The sequence below is a fragment of the Sapajus apella genome, unplaced genomic scaffold, assembly GCF_009761245.1.
Source record: "Sapajus apella isolate SASKATOON/1434 unplaced genomic scaffold, GSC_monkey_1.0 scaffold6, whole genome shotgun sequence".
Classification (NCBI taxonomy): domain Eukaryota; kingdom Metazoa; phylum Chordata; class Mammalia; order Primates; family Cebidae; genus Sapajus; species Sapajus apella.
Genome location: NW_022436946.1, coordinates 72,449,525 through 72,467,138, shown reverse-complemented (window position 1 = coordinate 72,467,138; position 17,614 = coordinate 72,449,525). Strand labels below are relative to the sequence as shown.

The following is a 17,614-nucleotide window of genomic DNA, read 5'->3' as shown; positions in this document are numbered from 1 at the left end:
CAAGCTTTAAAAGTTTCTGCTGGATCAGCAATACACAAACTTATAAAAAGAATCTGGACCGTAATGTTGCTTTTGAAAAATGAAATCTTATGTCATAAATCAATTTGCTTAGATTCCTGACATTGCAATCATCCTGTGCTTCTTACTCATATGAACATTAAAATGCAATATTGAGCATTGGCAAAAATAAAAAATTAAGGAGTAAAATCTGGATGCCAAGGCTTTCTGATTTATAAATGACCTATTGGTTCTGTGCTGTACAAGATATTATTTTAAGCCATAAGAGCTGATATCTACAATAGTTTTGAATGTTTAATATTCATTATTATCAGATTACCACTAGGTTGATTTTTATAACTCTTATGTCTAAATGACAGACCTGGACGTTTTAGGCTAAAGACAACCCATGGGTGAATGAAAGGGAAGGGATGGAAATAACAGGGCCAAACAGGTTTCATCTCTTTCCTTACCTCTCAATCTATAATAAGCTTGAAGACTGGCTAAAATCTGTTTCATGGACTCCTGTGGACAGACTTTAACCCGAGTTGGGAAAAATGTGGATCTTTTTGTTCGATGCTTTGCCAAATCGAATATTCGTCTCAGAGTTGACATTTTGTACATTTTTTCGATATTTTCAGTTGTTTCAGTTCTTGGGGCATTGTCTATGTCTTTAGTTTCAGAATGGTATATTTTAATGGAGATATCTGTAAAAGAAAGATTGATATCCTGGTGAATATATGCATTTATGTGATATATGTGACATATATGGATAAATGAATGAAATAAACTGAAAATTATTATCCTCTAGTTTATGAAATTTCTATCTTGGTGCAACTGCTAAATGTAATATTCCAAATGACAAGGCATTTTCAGAAATAAGAGAATAGTATGAGCTGATCAAGTGTATTTTTAAAAAGTCAGTGTCTCAAATCATCTTGCCTTTAGGAATTGCCAAATATTGAAACCATTTCCCACACATCTTTCTAAAAATCACTCCCCACTTAGCACTCAAGCCTCTCAAGAGATGCCTCTTATGATAGTTAATATAATTCAAGCAGGGAATGACATAGCATTGCGGTGCCCAGAGGTGTACTCTTGATGAGGAAGTGGAGTGCTTCTAAAAACCTAGGGGAAAAATGCAACAAAATAACCTTCCTGCCTATTAGTGGCTGCCCTAGGAATTCATTATGGTCAGGGCTCAGAGCATGACAATCTGGCTGCAAGTGGGTTGGAGCAAGGCTGCATCTTAGAGTTGCATTGACAGTGCAAGCCTGCTGTTTCATGAGGGGTGGTGAGAGGAAGGATGAAGGGGGAGAACATAAAGGGGGAGGCTGGCAGAGAACAGAGCTCTCTTCTAAGCTGTTTCATCATGCTGGCATGGCTGTGTCCATTAGGGTTAGGTCTAGACTGCATTTTTAACTTTCTGGACCTCTCACAATAATGACTTACATTCATCAAGCACTTTTTAGTTTTGAATTTTTATATGTATTATCTCATATCCTCACAAAAGCTTTACTACATAGATGAAACGGTTATCATTTTTCTCAGTTCATCAGTGATTAGGGTACTGAGGCTCAGAGCGGCAGTGTGTGTTAACAGTGTAGTCAGATCTAGGTCACACGTAAATGTGAAAGAAAGACCTAGGTTTTGGTGTTGTGTTTGGGAGAAAGAGAGAGGGAAAGAGAGGGTGGCAGAGCATGGTAACAGTGTAATCAGATCTCAATTCCTCATCTTCTACTCCACCTCTTTCCTTTTATCCATCCTACCATTAAAAAATTATTGATGAACAGTTGGGACCCTTTACTATGGCCTCTTGAGACTCCAAGCATGTGGCTTATAGAGACTTACAATCCTATTTTACTAGGGAAGTCTCTGAAACCCATTTCTTCTGAAATGTGATACAAGGGGAATCCAAGCAGAATAGCTGAAGAGCAATTCAGATCTTGTTGCAAAGCATAAAAGTCCCTCAATATTGTGGAGGGTGGAGAAAGTCCACGTGGGAACACATATTCCCATCACTTTGAGAAGTCTCAGAGTGCCCTGTGTTTGTCTTAGGCAGAGGTATGTTCTTAGAATCTCCAGGAAGGGAGGAAATTTAGAGATTAAGTGGCTCACCCAATGACACACTAGACCCATAAATCATAATCTCTGGGTAGAATATAGGCATCAACAATTTTGAAGATCCTTGGGTAATTTCAATATGCAGGCAGGTTTGGAAATCACTGTTTTATAGATCTGCTAAGATGTTTCCAGATGAAGAATCAAGATAATGCATCTCAAACTGGCTTACACAGTAAGAAAGTTATCACCACCAAGGAAAGCCAGAGGCGGAGAATGTCTGGTGGAAATAGAGGTCTGGCTCTGACTTCTCTGGTTCTGTCCCTTCATGTGGTGATATCATCCACCGACAGGCTTCCATCGAATTCCCCTGATGATGGCCAGCAGCAACTGGATCACCACCTTGACTCTCATTCATGTTGAAAAATAGCCTTTCCCTTAGGTCTAGCTGACTTACGCCATGTGCCTGGAGCAAGACCAGTTCCAAGGGATATACCAGTGCTGTTCGCTTGATCTGAGTAATTACAGGGCAGGGAACTGGGATTACCTGAAGTGGCTTATTCTAAACAGGAGCTGGAATCAGTTTTTCCTGAGTCAACATGGCTACATGGCAAAGTGAAAGGTGCCCATTCAGTCTAGGGGCAAAGTGCAAGAGACGGATAGGAGTTGAGCACACAGATGTTACTACCCATTACAGTTAGTCAAATGTGAATTTTTTTTAGGAATATTAATTTTAATGATCCTTTCAAGCAGTTTATAGATTACAACAGACTTATCATAGTAAAAAGTAAGTTTTTGTTATTTTAATTGCCATTTAGAATGGAAGAAGCAGCTGCCTCATTGGGTACTTGGAGGCCTAGGCGGTGTAATACAGACCGTACTGGGGAGACTGTGCCCCTATACGCCTGCCCTTCTCCATGCTTCTCACTGTGCCTGCCTGTAACATATGGGGTCCTGCTATTGGGCTGGTCCTGTTCTGTACCTTGTCATCCCCACAATCTCTGGTTCTTTGGGGCTGGTCCTGTTCTTACTGTCTAATGCTATGCCCTGTAGAACTCTCTGAGTAACTTGGTTTGGGAAGAATACCTCCTCTACCCTGGCTCTGGGAAAAATGTTGCTGTCCTGGAATTTTTCCCAGGAGGATCCTTTTGGAGCCTAACACTTTGCTCAAATCCAGGCCCACTGGCAGAGATCTTGTTTGATATGGGTCTTGAGGCCTCATCCTATCAGGGTAGGTACAGAAGCGGAGGTGAGAGGGTCACAGATTTTCCCAGCACTTCCATGAACTCCCATCTTTCCCTTTCCCCTACTAGGGTCAGTATTTCCCTGTTCTCCACATGTCAACAAGTCCACACAGCGGGGGTCTACAAGGGTGAATTAGGGTAACGTGAATCCATTCGCCTGGGATACCCCAGTTTATAGCTCTTATCCTTTCATTCTTATCCAAATGTGTCCCTGTTTGGAAAATAAAATATAAGGTCACCCAGTTTTAAATATCTCTTGCTGAAGAACACCCAAGACAAATACTCTACAAATGGTTGTTTCCTTCCTCTAGGAAATACCATGTTCCACTTTTGAATATCTCCACTTAGCAAATTCCTTCCTTTGGGTTGAAAATTACTTTCTGATAACTTCCACATATCAGTCCTATTTCCGCCTTTGGTACAGCAAACACCAAGCTACAGCCACTTCCATAAACACTCCTCATATTTTTTTCTACTTTAGGTTCTCTTAGCTGAAGAAACAACCTCCATTTTTTTTTTTAATCACACGAATATTAGATACCTCACTTACTGTGTTTCTGTGACATAAAACCAACCACAGAGAACCCTCCTGTGATGATGCTATAGCTTGGGTTGGGATTAGAATCTTTTGCCTATGCCTCTGCCCCATCCTCACTAGAGACGAGGTGAGAGCGCAGGAACTCACTTGAGTCCAAAGATGTCTGTAGGACAGGCCTCAGTGACAAAGCCTGTTACAGATTTCAATGAGGTAAAAAGAGCGAATAGTTGCTGGAGCTAATGAAAGCACTCCTGAGTAAGGCAATGAGGCCGGATCACATGCTGTTCACCAGTGCTGCGTAAATTGCAATGTTGATACTAAATTGAACTTTTAAAGATTCTTTGGGTACACTTTTATAAGTTTGATATCTTTGGTTTATAGAAGTATTTGAAAAGAGGAGGTGAAAGCTTAATGAGAATGAATTGATAGTTGGAAGACTCGCCACAAAATGGAGCATATTTAATAGAAGACTGGAAAATTTTTTGAGGCAGAAAATCTCTAAGATGATGATACAATGAGTACAACCTACATGATGATGAATTGCCTGCCATCAACAACTACCTCTGAATGAAATTCAAAGTTACAAAGAGAAGGGCAAAGTGATTTCAGAAAAAAGAAATAACCACCTTTACTTTGAGTTGAAAATTACTTTCTGATCACTTCCGTATATATCAGTCCTATTTATGCCCTCTGGTATAGCCAACGCCAAGCTACAGCTACTTCCATAAATACTTCCTTATATTTTCCCTACTTTAGATCTAAAAAGAATATTGGAGTAAGAGAATGTTAGAAGAGTTTAATTAAATAAATTATAAGTTAAGAAAAAATACAATTGTATCATTTTAAATTATAGATTAAACACTACGAAAACAACCTTTAAACCAATAGGTTTTGGAAATAGTCGTATCATTGAATAAAGAAAAGACAGAAATGGAAAGTAATACATTTGAATATTCAGAACTTCTAAATATAGATGAGGAACAGCTGTAATATGCATGATACTTACTTTCTGAATGTAACTTAGATATGTTCATTATTTATTGAAGAAAAAAGTAGTGGCAACACAAGTCATATAATGTCACTCAACTATTCAAAATGTTTTTATAGAACCGGCGGTACACAGGGCCTGGTGCTGTCACTTAATAATTGTATAATGTGGGTGTTCTTGACCTCCATATGCATCCTGAATTTCCTCACCTATAAAATGGGGAATAATAATACCTCCCTCACAGGGTTTCTGTGATAGTAAATGAGTTATAACATGAGCAGCATCTAAAACAGTGTAAGACACACTGTAAGTGCTCAGTAAGAACGCCTTTATCAGATAATCAAGGCATTCCACTTGTTGGGATCATTCTTCCTTTCCTTTCCCTCTTTCTTAAAGTAAGATCTCTAAAGCTTTATTCAAAATTTTCATTAGTCAGTAGAATAACATTTTATAAATCAATGAAAACCAGTACCTACAAAAATTATAAAATACCAGCAATAGCATGAAATCACAAAGTGTAAAATTAGACATATTTTAGAACTGGTTTGTCGGAAAAATGCAGCTAACAAGTTTTCTTAATATGTCATGGTTTAAATGTATTTTTAAAGTATTTTGGTTTAAAGTATTTTTGTTACCAACACAGCTTGGTTCTTATTCCCACTCTGTCCCTACCACTCTTCCTTTCTGACTTTTTTCACTATGCTATTCCTCAGCCCCCAGACAAAACTATGCCTATGCCCTGAAGTCTTCCTGCTTCCACACTGCAGTGCCCCTGTCTGGTTTGTCTTTCAGATGAGAGGACCCTTCTCTTCCTTCTCTGTTGTTGTGTTTCTACTTTTCTTTCAAGAGCTAGTGAAATATTACATTCTCCACTATGCTTTCTCAGATCTCACATTCAGAATTCATTCATTGCTCCCTCCTGTTCCTCCAGGGTGGTTCGTATCTCTATGGCATTCATAGATTCACCTGTATTCATTAAGAGACTACTGTTTCAGGTCCGCTATGGTATGTAGCTGTAAACTAGAGAAACAAATGCCTTGAAACTTGTGTTGTGGTGCTTCCTTTGTCCTGTCTTGAATAATAATTCGTGGTAAATATATGAGTTTTTCCCTGTAGACTGCAAATACCTTTCGGATCTGTATGGTAATCTTGCCCTCCCCTTCCCAATTCGTCTTGATGCTTGCCTAGTACAATGTTTTGTATATAACAGAGATGTAACACACATTAAGTGAATTAATGAAAAATGTGTGTGGAAATATTACTTTTTAAAAGAATACATGTATGAATTAGATTTGTTTTTAAAAACAATTAGACTATAAAAAATGCTTCTTATGTCTTGCCCACCTACATTACTGCAAATCCTCTTTGAAATTTCTGTCCCAGTTTTAAGTGTCTAATATCAGAGGCTTAGGACACAGTCATCTTGTTCAAGACAATATTCTAGGTGAAAAGGCAAATAGAAATTATTTTGTGAATCAACACCAAAAAAAAAAAAACCAGAAAAGAGATGGTTATGTATAAAGTATATTTTAGTACAATCTGCATTCCCAGACACTTTCAATATTTCCATAAATAAACAATGAATGGAACCAATTAAATATGTGGAGGTCAATGAGGAAGAATATCATTATTGCCTTGCCCTTATGGATGACAGCTCCCTTGCCCCTCAGTTATTGTACCTTACAGGCAAAACCATAATCATGGTTAAATTCAACCCACTGCCTACCCCTTACCTGGATCTTTGTATAGCTGAGCATGGCTGAAGAAAAACAAACATTAGAACTCACTTTAAATTTATGATCCTTAAGTAAAATCACTCTATATTTCTCTGGTCCAATTCAGTTTTGCACTCTCCTGGAGAGCTACACACTTTTGTCGGATTTCCTGTACCTTCTTGCTGATTCTTACTCTTAGCTGATGAGCTTGCTTCACGTTTTACTGAGAACAAGAGGAGCCAGAAGAGAACTTCACAAGCATCCAGCACTGCATCTGCTCACTGCTCACTGGCTGCGTCTGTGCTCATAGTCTATGCTTTCGTTCCTGTGACTATTTGATGATTGGTCTGTGCTCTTACTTAAGACCAACTGTCCACTTATGTACCAGGTCCCATCCTTTTTCAAGGACATTTTTCCAGAAACTCTTCTCTCACTTTCCTACATCATTATTTTCCCTTTTGCTACTGGATTACTTCTAGAACACAAACATGCTATTATTTTTCCTTCTATTAAAAAATCCTCTCTCTATAGCATGTTTCCTCCAGCTAGTAGCTCATTTTTCTATTTACACTGACAGCAAAACTCTTTAAAAAGATCTGTCTTTTCAGTGTGGAAATTCCTCAAAGACCTAAAGACAGAAATACCATTTGGCCCAGCAGTTCCATTACTGCATATACCCAAAGGAACATAAAGCATTCTGTTATAAAGGCACATGTATGTGTATGTTCATTGCAGTATTGCTCACAATAGCAAAGACATGGAATCAGCCTAAATTCCCATCAATGATAGACTAGATAAAGAAAATGTACATATATACCATGGAATACTATGTAGCCATAAACAAGAAATGAGATCATGTCCTTTGCAGGGATATGGATGAAGCTGGAGGCCATTATCCTTAGCAAAGTAATGCAGGAACAGAAAACCAAATACTGCATGTTATAAGTGGAAGCTAAATGATGAGAACACATGGACACATAGAGGGGAACAACACATACTGGGGCCTATCAGAGAGTGGAGGGTGGTTGGAGGGAGAGGATCAGAAAAAATAACTATTGGTTATTAAGCTTAATACCTGGGTGGTGGAATAATCTATACAACAGACCTCCACGATACAAGTTTACTGGTGTGACAAACCTGCACATTTAGTCCTGGACTTAAAATAAAAGTTAAAATAAAAAAAGATTTGTCTTTCCCTCCTTTTCCAAGACAAAGCAAGGTCCTAGCAAGTGAGGATATCCTCTGATATCACATGCATAGCTACCAATACCTGCCCCCCACCGCCTTTACTCTCTCTCTCTCCCTGTCTCTCTCTCTCTCACCTTTATTCTTTTTATATTTCTGTATTTGCGATGTGCTTATAGAGCCTGGTGTATTCAACATGCAAATATGATACTTCACCCGAAGGTGTGATTATCTAACACACGATATACAGAAAGTGACCGTAAACTATAACTCCACTGATCCCTTCTGTGAATTTTGATATTGACATTTGTTGATGGGGGTGGTGGTGAGGGCTGTGGTTTTGTAAAAACATTTGGAAAAAGGCAGAGATTTACACAGCAGGATGGGCTCCCTTGAGCTGGGAGTTTCTCTTGAAAGACCTGGCAGGTAGAAAGTATCTAGGTGGGTATAAAGGAGGACAAGATGTCAGTTGGCAGGGAACCTTCCCCAGACTAAGGAAAATGGTTGCCACTGAAGGCTTAAGCTGGGGAGAGTGGTGTATTTATTTATTTTCTTTTTAAATTTAGCCACTCTATCTGGGAGCTGACCTAGATTCTGTAACCCAGTGTAACTATGATAATTTTGGAAATTTCCAAATATATAGAAAGGAAAATTAACGGAACAACCACTGAATTTAATTTATCCTAAAAAACAGTCCTATCTGCCCAAGGATGTGAGTGGCAGTTTTGAAACACTGAGTTTTGACTCTTTGTTTAATATTTAACAATTAGGTTTGGGTCAGGCACGGTGGCTCATGCCTGTAATCCCAGCACTTTGGAAGGCTGAGGCAGGCACATCACTTGAGGCCAGAAGTTCGAGACCAGCCTGGCCAACACGGTGAAATGCCCATCTCTATTAAAAATACAAAAAAAAAAAACATTAACCAAGTGTGGTGGCACACCCCTATAATCCCAGGTACTTGGGAGGCTGAGGCAGGAGAATCGCTGGAACCTGGTTGGTGGAGGTTGCAGAGAGTGGAGATTGTGCCACTGCTCTCCAGCCTGGGCAACAGAGTGAGAATCCTTAAAAACAAATTAGGTTTGGATCACCTAAGCATGTTTATTAGCTAATGTGAAAGCTAGCCCTTTAGTCAAAGTACTATTTTCACTCTAGGTTGAAGGCTGATGGCCATGTGACCTCAATGTTGACTGGCATCCCTGAAGACATTATAGGCCACATCATCTCCTTGCCATATCACTGAAGAGTTGATTACTTTATTCCTTCCAGTACAAAAGTTGGCTTCCAGTCATAGGCTGCTTACAAAGTTTCCATTTCAGGCTCAGCTTTGTCTACAAGTCATTCTCTTTCTTCGTTCAATATTCAAGTGGATACTTACCAACCTGTTTGGACCATTCCTCACCAAACTGTCTCTTCTAGAGAAACTGTTTTTTAGCTATTTAATCCTGTAGACATACAAAGGCTTACTGCACACGTACAGTGGGAATCCTAGACATCAGGAATAGGAGAATCAGGCTTTCACGGTAGCATTGCTATGAAAGCAACAGCCATTGGCATAAGCACTTAGCAAACCCATTATGTCTTCCTAGGGGAAAAGGTCTTGATGTCTTAATGAATGAATTAATGGGAGCAGAGACAAAATTTACTGGAATTTCTGCAGGACAAAAATCACCATTTGAGGAACAGAACTCTAGAGAGAATAAGTAGATAACATTTCAGCACCAAATCAATGACTGGAAGTTAAAAAAAACCCCACAATTTAATTTTCCCCCAATTTTTCTAACCTTACTAAAAAAAGTGAGGGACTGCGGCCTTTTTGCAAATATGTCTCGTTTGTGATTCATTATATCTCGGTCCTCCCACTACATTAGCAGATTCTCAATTATACACCTGAGAAATTTTTCCCAAAGAGCAAAGGCAATTAAATACAAATCGTGCTTAACATACCTGAATATGTATCAACAGATTATGCAGATTTTCTGACTACATTGTTCAGTCTGTCCCAGAAGATTGCATGGATTTTAAGCACACTGTCTTCTGGGCAATAAAGTGGAGAACACAGAAGCTTCTACAACTTGCTTTCCCACTCGCCCTCCTACAGGTAGTTCTCAACAAACTTATACAACGCCAGCCCCAATCTGTGGCCTGGGAGGCAAAACTTGTGGGAATAAATGATGCAAAAGAAGATAATAGAAAGTAAGGAAACTTGCAGTTATTTCCTTTAATGAATTAGGAAGTAGATAACCTTTCACAATAGTCAGCATGCACGATGGTGATCAATAATGGGTGGGGTGGATGCTACACCATTTTCCTCTCTGTAGCTTTTGAAAATTGGATGCCATCACTGTCTTTTTTACCTTTAAAACTGGCATTTGTTCAGCAGTAGTACTCCTACTGAGGATACAAATCAGTGGTCTCTTCTCTCAAATAATTAGAGTGGTTGCATTATTTTTCTCTTCTTGCAAAAATCAGGTTTAATCATCACAGTTGCTGTGTCAGAAGGAAATGGTTAGGGACCTTGGCAAACCCTTGCAAGAAATAAGAGGTTTCTAGTGCCTACCTTCAATTGCATACATGTACATAGGTACTGAACCCTAACCTCATTGCACTTAAAAAAAAAAGGAAGAACCAAATCTATAGGTGACATGCTGAGGTACACAACATATGCACTTTTTGCTGAGGGCCTAAGCAGTGTGGTAACTTAGGAGGAACAGAACTGAAGTTGAAGGGAGAGATAGAAAAGGGGTTGCCTATTTTGTGCCCAAAGGGGATGATCCTCTGACTAGATGGAGTTGTCAGTTCTTCAGGTCTGGTAAGTGTCAGGGAGTGAGGAGGTAGGAGTCTAGTAGGGCTGTGTTTTCAACCGTACCCAGAGCAGAAATGTATGCAAACTCCCCATCCGCCTTAGTAGGGTGAGAGGGCAGGGCATATTGAGAAGAGAAGGAGTGTTCTTTCTCAAAGCTGACTAGTCTCTGTGTCCTGGGAAAGGAGAGAAACACATCTGAGTTCCCTGTTAAGGGGTTGCAGAAAAATGTAGTACATACTGCCTCCACTTGAGGCTTGCAATCCCTTGATAATGCAGCCTCTCGGCTGAGGTACACTAACATTTAGCTGCCAGCTGCAGAGGCGCTGCTCCTGCAAGTTGAGAACTATACTTCTAGTAATGGCCAAATGCCTGTGCCTCTCAAACAGGGATACAGGCACACTCAAGGTGGGCAGTACTGTGCCAGCGGTTGTGAGAAACCACAGGATCAACACATTGCTTCTTCATGGAATGCTAAATTTACTTTGGCAATGTTAGCAAAACATTTAAAAGGTTTAGGACCACCTGAATATGTAAACAAAATCAACAAATCCTTTCTCTACACATGAGCCAATCTTAAAAAATATGAGAGTTGGATATTTTTATAAGCTGCGATTAATAGTAAAATGCATTATCACTTTGAAATAAATGAAGAATAGAGTTGGATTAACGCTGAGGTCAGGTTGGAGTAAACAGAATGTAAAACTGAGGTGACAACAGTTATATTAAAATAGCCAGCTTGGCGAAGGTTTCCTATGTGGCTGCCTAGTTTTCAGGGGCTGACACAAACAAACCAGTCCTTTTTCCAGCAGCTGGACTTTTCATTACCCCTCAAATCATCCTGCTGCCGTCTCCTCATATGTATAGATTAAAGTCCATTAAGCCACTCCTAATCATCTTATCCTTACATTAACTGAAGTTCCACTAACCTTTTTCACTGCTCTGCCTCTAATTTCTTTTTTTCTTTCTTTTTTTTTTTTTTAAAGACAGAGTCTCACTCTGTCACCCAGGCTGCAGTGCAATGGCATGATCTCGGCTCACTACAACCTCTGCCTCCTGGATTCAAGCGATTCTCTTACCTCAGCCTCCTAGATAGCTGGGATTACAGGTGCCTGCCACTAAGCTTGGATAATTTTTGTATTTTTAGTAGAGACAGGGTTTCACCATGTTGGCAAGGCTGGTCTCAAACTCCTGACCTCAGGTGATCCGCTCACCTTGGCCTCCCAAAGTGCGGGGATTACAGGTGTGAGCTACTACTTTGGGCCCTACCAGTTCTCAACTGTGTGTACTTTTTGGATACCATCTCCATAAGTTTCAGAATGTGGGCTTAAATAAGCACACAGGTCAGTGGTAAGAGAATCAGCAAAGAATTTTATAAGTAAATCTGAGATTATGATTGTACACGAATGTGAGCAACGCTATACTTTGCAGAGCACTGTTACAGCGTAGGCTGACATGAAGGTTGGAAACCAAGGGGCTATGCCAGAGAGTACCAGGTAATGCATGGGCAGGAGGTAGGTTCAGTCCGTGATATCTGAAGCTGACTTGGAGGTGGTTGGGGACAACAAGTAACAAGAATTCACAGAGACCCACTAAGAGCTTATAAAACAAATTCCAAAAATTCAGGCGGAAGCTAACTTCAGAAGCTGAGGTGTTCTGAGGAGATATTAGGGAAAAGGAATGTGGATTTACTTATGAGACATAATGATTTGTGCCAAATATCCACTTTCCTTCTGGTTCCAGCTGTGCTGAGGTGCTATAACACAAGATATCTTTCTTTCTGTGATTGCTAAGACTGCTATATATTTGGGGGAAAAATGTTTATCATTCGATTCCTATCATATCTGAAGTACTTATCTCAGAGTCAGCTCTAATTTAGCTGAGCATCTCTGTTTTCTGGAAGTTTGTGCTGTCCATGATTATAATATTACAAACCACACACTTTTGTCTTACTGTGTCATGTAAACTTCATCTTGGAGTATGTTGGGAATTCTCAGTAAAGATAATTGCATATATACAGATTGTTTGTTGCATATATTACCAAAAATGAATGATATTCTAACTACTGAAGCATAGCAGAATTGGAGCAGATCAAACAGAAACAGCTGCACATCTTTGGCTGTTAACTTTCAGATGCATAAGCACCCATCAGTTCCTGCAGAAAAGTAAGGTAAATTTCATTTTGGGTACTTGGGAATTGAAGCTATAGTAACTTCCTCAATTGGGCAAATAATTTCTGTTTGCTCTGGTTTGTAACTTGAAAGTAGATAATAATATTTCCAACACTATAGTTTTTGATTAGTGCTTGCCTATTGTGTAATTTTGTTTTGAAAATTAAATGAGAAAAGAGATATTGGCATTTTGCAGAGAGCCTGGGACATTGTTACCGGTTATTATGATGTAGTACCACTCCATTCTGAGGTTTAGGGCTAGGCCTGGTAGGCATTGAATTGCCTGATTTGGCGATAAAAATACAGGACCCAGTCAAATTTAAATTTCAGAAAAATAATGAATATTTTATTTTTCAGTAAAAGTATGTTCCATGAAATATTTGGGATAGCAGGTATATTTGGACAAAATGCTCCCATTAAAAGACAGAGATTGTCAGACTACATTAAAAGAAGTTTCCAGGATTTGTGGTTTTAAGAGACACATTTAAGTCAGAAGACATAGAGGTTAAAATTAGAAGAATGAAAAAAGTTATAATAGAAAAACACCAATCAAAGGAAAGCTGATATGTTAATATCAGATGAAGTCAGAGCATTATTGTGAATACTAATAACCAGCTCTGGGGCGTGGGTGAGATTTGTGTCATTTGCTGCTTTCTGTGTGTTAATACTCTGTCATGACTGATTTCAAGCCACCAATGTGACATAATGGAACACTGAGTTTGGAAAAGATGTGGTCAGTTTGCTCTTACTCGAGCAAGCCAGTTCCAACAAACCAGTGGACAAAGATCATTATTAGGCAGAAAACATTACAAAGACAGACATGTCACATTGATTACAGCTTAAAAGTCATAGGAAGTTAAAATCCTATGCACTTAATAATACATAAATATATAATACAAAGGTTGATAGACAATACTGAAAATAAAATCCAGAATAACAGTAGGCAAATGTTAAGATATTTCTCTTAACTGACAAAATGAACAAATAAATTCAGTAAGGGTAGGGAAGATGTGAAAAACATGCTCAAACCTGACCTAATGGACATGTATGAGGCATCATCTCTCTAAACTATAAAATATACCTTCTTTCAAGCAGATGTAAAATAAACAAAAATTGGATACATACTGTACTGAATTTCAAATCTGATATCACATACATCATGTTCTCAGACTAATAGAGAAGTAAGCTAGAAATTAGCTTGAAAAACAAATGGAAAATCTTCATATATTTGAAAAGAAAAAATTCTTCCAAATAACCCATATGTCAAAAAAGAAATAATTATGGTTATTAGAGATTATTTTACTTAAATGATAAAATTGCTCCATAATAAAACTTGTGGAATGAAACTAAAGCAGTAATGGGAATAATATCATCAAAATGCTTATTTTAGAAAAAGGAAAAAGCTAAATATTAATGACCTATGTATCCATCTCAAAAGACTAGTGTAAAGAAAACAAATCTACCCAGCCAAGTTTTTTTCTCTTAGCTACGTTGTTATCACTGCTTCTGTGAATGAGGGGAAATCGGGCTGCCGGCTCACTGGGAGAGGGAAGGTTTGGAAATTTGGCTAGGGGACTAGTTTAGGGAATAAGAGATGAGTACGACTGTGGAATAGCTTGTGGGGCCCAGCTAACCTGACAGTGCAGCAATTTGTTTCATGGAAGCTCTCGTTTGAATTTCTCTAATAATACTTGGAAGCTCAGGAATAAGAATAGAAAAAAGCAAAAAATCTAAGTTTTCCTAGAGTGAGATTAAACAGATGGGACAGAGGTCAAGGAGCACAATTTCTATTACACTACCAAGAAGACTGTTGAGAGTGGCTCAGTAGCAAACTACAGGACCTAGGATTCATGTGCAGCCTATTGAGGCCTGGATAGGCTGAAGAATTGGACAAAATGGCAGAGGCTGAGGGGCTGATGTTTTCATGAGAATAGGATCAGATCCAATAGAAAGAAGGCAGAGAAATTATTGAAAAGGGGGTGTTTCAGAATCTTGTATTTCCAGAGGCTGAAAAGACTGCAGATCTGGAGGTGAAGTTTCAGTGTTTTGATAGTGGGGTAGGGGGAGTGATATTTTTGAGGGCAGTGTGTTTTGAAGAGACTTTCCCATGTGTCAAGTTGCACCCATTAAGCAATGCACTGCCTTTAGGTACATAACACACTCTTAAATAAGCTACTTACTACTAAACATAGATTTTTATCATGGGCATTTAAAATTACACTATCAATAAACGACTCCAATACTTTGAGGAGTTCAAGACATGACACCTTTTTAGTGAAAAATAGGCATCCTAAGATAGGTGCCTCCATTTCTAGCACAGAGCTGAAGGATCTGACCAGCTATTCTGAGATCAGTTATGAAAACAGATGTTAGAAATGGCGCTGAGCCAGCAATCATCTGGTGGTATTAGCAAAGGAAAGTTGGTTTTGAGTTAATAGTAAAAGCCATATTAAGTCCACTCATCATATTATACAGGACTGATTATTATTAATAGGTTAAGTAGATGTAAGATAGAACTGGATACAGGTCACATCCCAGCTTTGGTTCTAACTCTCCCACCTCAAATGATTTTAGAAATACTACTTAGCATTCTCTTCCTTAGGTCCCCAACCATAAATAAGCACAAATTAGCTTTATCTTTTATTTAAAAAGATATGTTAATCTAAATGATTATTAACATGATTACTGTCTGCAAAGTGTTTTGATTAGGTCTAAGCTGATCTGGGTACAATGGGTTAATAATAGTGTCGTAGTATTTCATAGTTCAACTTACTTAAATGTAACTTTTGCTTGTTTATAAATGCAGCAGGAAGCTTAAGACAGATAAATTAGTCCTACATGTGTTATTTTCTTTATGGTGTTAAAACAGTCCTGAAGCAGAAACTTTTCACTAATTTTGAGGTTCTGACTTTCCTCCACAAAACTTCTCTTCATTTAGTTTTCCTTAACTCTTCTTCTGGGGCCAGTTATGAAAATAGATGCTTGCTGTGGTGAAGAGACTTAAGATGGATGAATGAAGAAAATGAAGTTGGAATGAATTAAGATGACTTTACAAAGGCATACAGAAAGACATTGTTTCCTCAAGAATGACTGAATGTAAATGAGAAAAATTTATCTACTTAATACAACCATATGCTTTGAAGCAGGATTGCTGTTCTGTAGCTCTTTCATATTCTTCTTACATTCCTTATGGCTGGAAGAGAGGAGCAATAGAGGGAGAACATTCTCAGTAAATAATTACAGCAGCACATTCTGCTGCTAGTTCAGAGCTTGACAGCAGCATTTCCATATATGAATTCTCATTACCAGGGCTGTGTCAGTCAACCTCATGAACTCATTGTGAGATAAGCTTGGGCATGCAGATTGCCTTGAACCCAAAGCAGAGTGCACCCTCCTCCTTTGTTACAGGTTTCATCTGCCTTGGTGATCTTGCTTTGTGAGGCTGACATCGTAGCCTTGGAAGCAAAGACCTTCTTAGACAGTAAACTTAGGCCCAGTGGTTGCTGAAAACTGTCCACTGTGGAAGATTACAACTCACATTTTGGTCAGAGACTTTCCTTTCTTTCAGCAAATTGCTTTGTGTTTTTCTAAGGCTTGGTATAACAAGTTCCCTCCCCACGACTGCAGAGGTCTTTTCTACCCTTAAGCAAGAAGGGGTCGTGTGGATGGAGACTTCAGTTACCCCTGAGTGTGGTACTTTATAATACAATGATGAGGTCAGGATTTTTATTATGGTCATACAACATGTATGCTGAGTTAAAATACAAACCTAGAGACTACTGTGAAAAATAAACTTTCTTGCTTTGGAAGAATCATTTTAAAATAGCGTAAAATATGTGAAAATGATTGTGGCACCAAAGGTATAGAGGATCCGAATTTCCAGACATAATTAGTATGCAAATGCAGCTGATGTTCAAGGTGGTTGCATTCTCATGATTAACAGAAATGGCTAAGAAACTAGTAGGTCATTTCAGCCCTGTTTAATTAGCTCACACACACAATAGTTCCTGAGTGTGAGTAGTGACACAAGCGTAAAGGGGCCACAAGGCAGCAAGTGATTTTTATTATTAAAGCAAATATGTAATCTAATAAATGGTTTCTGGCGTGCTGCCACAGATTGTTCATTTGTACATGAATTGTCTTCAGTTTACATAGTTTCCATTTTAAGGACATCCTCTCAGACATAATTGAACAAGAAAGTCTGCCTGGGACCTTTGAATGACGCTGACCTGAGACTAGCACAGATGAACAAAATATAGGAGCTGCACAGTTAATGTGCCTACCATTGGGCAGCTGTCTCAGGTATGCAAATGAAGCTATGTTCCCTGTTAATGAAGCCACAATGAAGCAAAATATCTTCTGTGTAATTTTATGAAATGAGAGCATACCCCAATAGTAAAGGACTGGCAGGAAGTGGAGTGTCTAAAATGCAAATTTCCTGACATTTCACAGCTACTAAAATAATTATCCTACCTTAGTGAACTAATAATAACTTAGTTAAAGGTTTCATTTAGTATAATCAAATGTAGTGGAAAAGACACATACTAAGATAAACACTATTTCTGTTTTAGGACTTGCCAAGGATAAATTTTCTTTCTTCTCTTTCTCCTACGCATTGAATGTCACAAGCAATTAAATGAAATTATTTATGTGAAATGGAAAAGTAAGAACATAAAGCAGTGATGTGCATGTCAGATGCAACTGGTATTTCCATTATGAGCCTCAAAGAAAGGAGCCTTGGTGTCTTAATGAAGTAATTGTTCTTTGAGCTCTTGAACTGTCTTCTGTTGTGCTAAAACAATTTTATTTAATGAATATTTTGAAATCAAAGCTATCTCACCTTTAGGTATTTGTGGAGAAAAACTACATTCAGAATCTGCAAAGCTTAAAGGAAGCCTTTTGAAATATTGGCATG

At 38.5% G+C, this 17,614-nt stretch overlaps 1 protein-coding gene across 2 annotated transcripts in view; it reads right to left on the bottom strand.

The window, feature by feature from the left end:
- IMPG1 (interphotoreceptor matrix proteoglycan 1) overlaps positions 1-17,614 on the bottom strand; it is a 147,202-nt gene that overhangs the window by 124,461 nt on the left and 5,127 nt on the right. The window contains exon 2 of one of the 2 annotated variants that reach the window (XM_032275468.1): positions 471-704. The exons of the other annotated variant lie outside the window; for it this stretch is intronic. Coding sequence (XP_032131359.1) covers positions 471-704 — 234 coding nt within the window. The remainder of the gene's footprint in view (positions 1-470; positions 705-17,614) is intronic. 2 annotated transcript variants of the gene reach the window in all.